General features: G+C 40.9%; 1 protein-coding gene across 1 annotated transcript; it reads left to right on the forward strand.

Annotated features, from left to right (window-relative positions):
- The first annotated feature begins 2,542 nt into the window (after positions 1–2,542).
- On the forward strand, positions 2,543–5,386 carry LOC133815103 (uncharacterized). Its single transcript, XM_062247986.1, has 4 exons — positions 2,543–2,945; positions 3,234–3,745; positions 3,803–4,048; positions 4,151–5,386. The coding sequence occupies exons 1-4, from the start codon at positions 2,543–2,545 to the stop codon at positions 5,384–5,386; spliced, it is 2,397 nt and encodes a 798-aa protein (XP_062103970.1).
- Positions 5,387–5,924: the final 538 nt, after the last annotated feature.

The raw sequence follows: 5,924 nt of genomic DNA on the forward strand, positions 1-5,924 counted from the left end.
ATATTGGGAAGAGCAGGGCCTATTGATTGATGCATGAATTTTATGGGCATGTATTTTAGTACTACAGTTATATGTGAATGTGGCATTGTTTGGTTTTTCTGTGGGAAGGCTTCTGGATGTGATCATTATTCCTAATGGGTCAAGTCATTGACTGTAGATAAACTCGGAGGTTATGTACCCAAGGAAGTTAATGTGACCCAACAGTGTTTATGTTGAGGCCAGAAATTATAGCCAGGGCCAGAGCCCTCTGCCTGCCTCTGAGAATTGGCAGCAGGTGTTTACAAACATGCAAGCAAGATTGCAGAGGCAAGAGGAAGAGTTCATGTGTTTAAAACAACAGGTTCTGTTAAAGAACACCTATTCCCTTTCTATGCCAGGAGTGGCACTAGTTTTGGCCCAGCCTAGAGTTGAGAACAGGTGGGAATTACTATATGAGAGATTTCAGAAATATTACCCTTCAGCTTTTGAGGGACCCCTAGATCCATTCATAGATGAACAATGGATGGGCATGATCAGTTCCATCCTCGACTTTATAGGGGTGGTAGGTCACGATAGGGTGATCTGTGCTATGTGTGTGTTACGGGAGGATGCTCGGACTTGGTGGGAAGTGGTATCCCAAACGCGAGATACAGCAACGATGAACTGGGAGGAATTTAGGTAGTTGTTTAATGAGAGATATTATTGTGGCGCAATTAAGACTGCAAAGACAAATGAATTTCTGAACCTGGTTCAGGGAAACACGACAGTAACAGAGTATGTTAACAAATTCAATGGGTTGGCCAAGTTTGCTTTTGATATGGTACCCACAGACATGGCTCGGAAGGAGCGATCTATCCTTGGATTGAATTCCGGGATAGCTCAGGGTGTTAGAATCACCCCCGTACATGAGATTTTTACCTATGCTCAGGTGGTAGGGAGGGCTCTTGTTGTTGAGGGCACATGGAATGAGATATGGAGGGAGAATGCTGAAGAGCGCAGAGCTAAGGCAGTGATACCTCCATTTATTTGATCAGGCAAGGGCGGGGCCCCAGTGATTAGAAAAGAAAAGTTATCAACATGTTCAGTACCCCTGGACTAGAAAAGGGGTTCCGAAATGCTCAGATAGTCCATCAAAGCAAGGATGCGAGTTGCAAAATCTACCTGGAATGCACTCAGTGCAGGAGGCACCATCTGAGAGAATGCCGAGCAAGGGCATGTTTCTTATGTGGGATGGTTGGGCACCTCAGGAAGGATTGCCCAGGGCTGAGGAAGAAAGAACCAAAGGGGGCAGAAAACTTGACTCTAGCTCGAGTGTTCGCTCTAACGCAGTCAGAGACTGAGGCTAGTCCCTTAGTAGTGATAATTCAGCCTCCTAGTTCTGATTCTTATATTATACTGATTGGTTTTGGTGCCATGTTTTTCTTTGTTTTGTTGCTTCAAGTAGAGGCATAGACTTAGTATGTAGATTACGTGGTTATGTTGTGATGAGAAATGGGCTGATTTGAAAGTTTGGTGAGGAAAGGAGAAGAAAAGGAGAAGGGGAGAAGAAATAGTAAAAATGAATTAAAAGAATTAATTTTACATAAAAATGAAAAAAAACAACAGGGAGCTTGGGTTCGGTTTTTGCTCTCTCCCATGGCGAAGAGGAAAAAACTGGTTTGTAAGCTTGCAATTCGGGTGGAAGACCAAGAGATTCATCAGGATCAAGATCAGAGGGATCCAAATAACTCTGGTCCTAATGATCAGGTTCTTACTGACTTCAAATCGGATGGGTTGAACAAAGAAGAAGGGGGCTCGCGAAGACGAGAGAGGTTTCGATCATGAAGAACCACGAATGCCTGAGACGTTTTGTTCTCCGGAGGACGATCTTGTTGGAGATAGGCTAGCAAACTCGATTTCACATGGGGCAAAGTGGGCAGATAAGGTTGAGGAAGGGGACTTTCAAGCCTCAGCTCAAAAACAATGGTAGCAATTTTCAGCTAGAAAACTCTCATTTTCAGATCAGAAACTTGAATTCTCTGAGCCTTTGTTCAAAGATGGAAGGAAATACGCCAAGATAGATGAAGAAGAGGTTAAGGTCCAATCTGCGAATTGGAGCTCTGCTGTTATATGCATGGTGCTAGGGGAAAATCCTCCCATGGCTGTTTTCGAAGGTTTCATTAAAAGAGTCTGGGGTCATTTGGGTATATCTCAGATCTCTAGAATGACAATGGGATTAACCATGGTCAAGTTCAATGATGAAGCGACAAGGGATCAAGTTCTTGAAGATGGGATCCTTCATTTTGATCGGAAACCAGTTATTATAAGGCCTTGGTCTGCGAATCTTAGTGCCATTCGTCTTGTTCGTTCAGTTCCGCTCTGGATTCACTTGCCTGACTTAGGTTTGTAGTATTGGGGAAGTAAATGTCTTAGTGCTCTTGTGAGCACGCTTGGTAAACCGATAATGGTCGATAAATTCACTAGGGAGCGCTCAAGAATTTAGTTTGCTAGAGTACTTGTGGAGATGGAAGTAACAGATAATCCCCCTAGATCTATCCAATTTTTGAATGAATTTGGTCAGATAATGGAGCAGGAAGTGGAATATGAGTGGCTTCCCATTAAATGTAAAGCATGTACTGGTTTTGGTCATGCTGAGATGGAATGTCAAAAAGAGCTGAAAACAAAATGGGTCAAAAAAGAAACTACATCTAAGGAGGAGGTGAAGGCTAGGCCGAATACTGAGGGGGAAAAATCTACTGGTTTGGAGAATGTAGATTTAGTTTCTGTGGAAAAGGAAGGGGATCCGAGTATCATTTCTGAAAAGGAAAGCGCACCAGTCACTACATCAGAGGGTAACCAGAATAACTCTCAAGCTATCCCAATTATTGATAAAGATAAGCAGCAAAGCACTAAATGGCTTACTCCTAAACGAGTAGCCTTTCATCCGAAATCTGGGCAACAGTCTGTTCCTTTTACAAAGAATTCAGGTCAAGGACAAGACAAACTTAATTAGTTTCAGGTTCTTCAAGAGCAGTTATATGGTAATAAAGATGGTATTCCCTTACCTATTTCTACTAATGGATAATAGTAACATTCTCAGTTGGAATTTAAGGGTTTGAGTAGTTCTAATAAGCATAAAGTAGTTGTGGATATTTGTAGCAGGTTCAAAATTGGTATTGGAGGTTTTTTGGAGACTAAGATGAAGGGTCCTAAAATTTTGGATTTTATGGAGAAAAAATTACCTAACTGAGATTTTTATACTAGTTTGGTTACAGAGGGTAGAATTTTGATTGTGTGGAGGAAGGTTTTTGTCAAGGTTACAATTATTGAGGATTCTCCTCAATTTGTACACTGCTTGGTTTCGATGGTTGGTCAGAAGCACAGGTTCTATGTCACTATTGTCTATGGCTTCAATGCTATAGAAGGTAGAAGGAGTTTGTGGGAAGGGTTACTTAGACTTTCTCTTGTGCATGAAGCTTGGATTATTTTAGGGGATTTTAATGCTCCTTTTTCTGGTATGGATAGAATTGGAGGTAATCCTATTTCTGGTGTTGAATTGGTGGATTCAGTTCGTTGGCTCGAGGTGGATCATTTGGTTCCCTTAAAAATTTTAGGTTCGTTTTTCACCTGGACTAATAATCAAAGTGGTTCAGCTCGCATTTATTCCAAAATTGATCATGTTTTCATAAATGAGACTTGGTTTGATCATTTTCCTCATGCTACTGCTGTCTTTAAGTGGGAAGTTGTTTCCGATCACTGCTTTTGTATTATCAATATTCAGTCTAAGGTGAGTTTGGGTACAAAGTTGTTCAGGTTTTATAATTTTTGGGCTGATCATCCTCAGTTCCTGGAAGTGGTGCGGCTCAGCTGGAATTTACCTGTTAAAGCTACTGGTTTACAGGCTCTTTTCTTAAAATCCCTGAGGCTGAAACATGCTTTAAAGAAGTTTAATCATAATACCTTTGGAGATATTGGTTTGAGATTTGATTTGGCTAAAGAAAATCACCAGGCTGCTCAGTTAAAAGCCCAAGCATTCCCATCTGAGTTTGGTTACCAGCAAAATGTTAAGGAAGCTACTGAAGCTTATCTTGTTCAGGAAAAAATATTCTATAGTTTTTTGTCCCAAAGAAGTAAAGTTGACTGGTTATAGAAGGGAGACTTGAATAATGCTTTTTTCTTTGCTTTTCTGAAGCAAAGGAGAGCTGATAATGGTATAGCTTCTTTTGTTAATGATCAAGGTCAGCTGGTGGATAATTTTCCTGAGGTTGGCTCTCATTTTGTTGGGCATTTCAGAAGTTATTTAGGGAGTCGGAGTTCAGCTACAGGCAACATTAATACGGACTGTATAAACTTGGGACCTAAGCTTTCAATAGATCATCAAACTTTACTATTAAAACCCTTTTCTCCCAAGGAAATTCGGATGGCTTTATATGGTATTCCTTCTAACAAATCACCAGGTCCGGATGGTTATGGCTCAGGATTTTTCAAGGCTGCCTGGCAGATTGTTGGCAAGGAGGTCTGTTCTGCTATCAGTAACTGCTTTGAAACAGGGAGTTTTCCATCAGACATGCATGAAACTTCTCTGTCCTTAATCCCTAAGGTGGCTAATCCTTCTCGAGCTATTGATTATAGGCCAATTGCGTGTTGCACTACATTATATAAATGTATTGCTAAGCTCTTATGCTCTCGTTTGGCGTTGGTCCTCCCTGCTATTGTTCAGTCGAACCAGGGGGCATTTATTAGGGGTCGTTCAATAGCTCATAATATCGTGATCTTTCAAGATCTTATTAAAAATTATGGTCAGGCTGTTACTTCCCCAAGATGTGCCATAAAGATTGATTTGAGCAAGGCTTATGACACGGTAGATTGGCAATTCCTTGAGGACCTCTTAAATGCTCTATGTTTTCCTATGAAGTTTATAGGTTGGATTATGATGTGTTTAAGAAATACTTCTTATTCGTTACTCATGAATGGTCGAGTTCAAGGTAAATTCAAGGGTAAGAAGGGGCTGCGTCAGGGAGATCCAATGTCTCCTCTATTATTTGTTCTTATCATGGAATATTTGACTCAGAGACTTCAACTTGCTGCTCTTGATCCTTCTTTCAGATTTCACCCTATGTGCAAGAGTTTAAAGCTTATCAATCTCTGTTTTGCTGATGATTTGATCCTCTTTTGTAAGGGTACTCACTCGGCTGTTTTTTCTCTCAAAGTTGCTCTTGATGATTTCAGTTCAGCCACTGGTTTGACCATAAATTCAGCTAAGTCTCAAATCTTTTTTGGCAGAGTTTCTTCTACTGTGAGAACCTTCATTTCTCAGGAGATGAATCTTATGGTAGGATCCTTTCCGCTCAAGTACCTTGGGGTTCCTATGAGGCCTACTAAGTGGCGTCATGAGGACTGTGATATAATTTTGCAAAAATCAGATTAAGGCTTAACTCTTGGTCTAGTAGACACCTCTCCTATGCAGGCCGTATGCAGCTTATCCATTCGGTTTTATTTGGCCTCCATAACTATTGGATGAGTATCTTTGTTTTACCTCAGAGTGTGGTCAAGGAAATTGAGAAATTGTGTCACAGCTTCCTGTGGGGTAGTGCTGGTCTGAGAAGTGAACCTCATTTAGCTTCTTGGAAGAAGGTTTGCCTTCCAAAAGCTTATGGTGGTCTTAGTTTCAGAGATGGTGCTCTTTGGAATAGAGCAATTCTTGCCAAGTATATTTGGGCGTTATCTGAGCAGCCTGAGATTTTATGGGTTAAATGTGTTAACTCTATATATTTGAAAGGCCTCAATTTTTGGAGTTATACTTTGAAATCTGATTGTAGCTGGTATTGGCGGAAGTTATGTCACATAAGGGAGAAGTTTGGTCTCTCTGAGATTCAGGCAGCGGGTAGTTTTGGGAGGTTTCAGCCATCCAAGTTGTATAATTCAGCTCTAAACCAGCAGCTTGTTAGTTACTATTCGGTGGTTTG

This window comes from Humulus lupulus, chromosome 2 (assembly GCF_963169125.1).
Source record: "Humulus lupulus chromosome 2, drHumLupu1.1, whole genome shotgun sequence".
In the NCBI taxonomy this organism is placed as follows: Eukaryota; Viridiplantae; Streptophyta; class Magnoliopsida; order Rosales; family Cannabaceae; genus Humulus; species Humulus lupulus.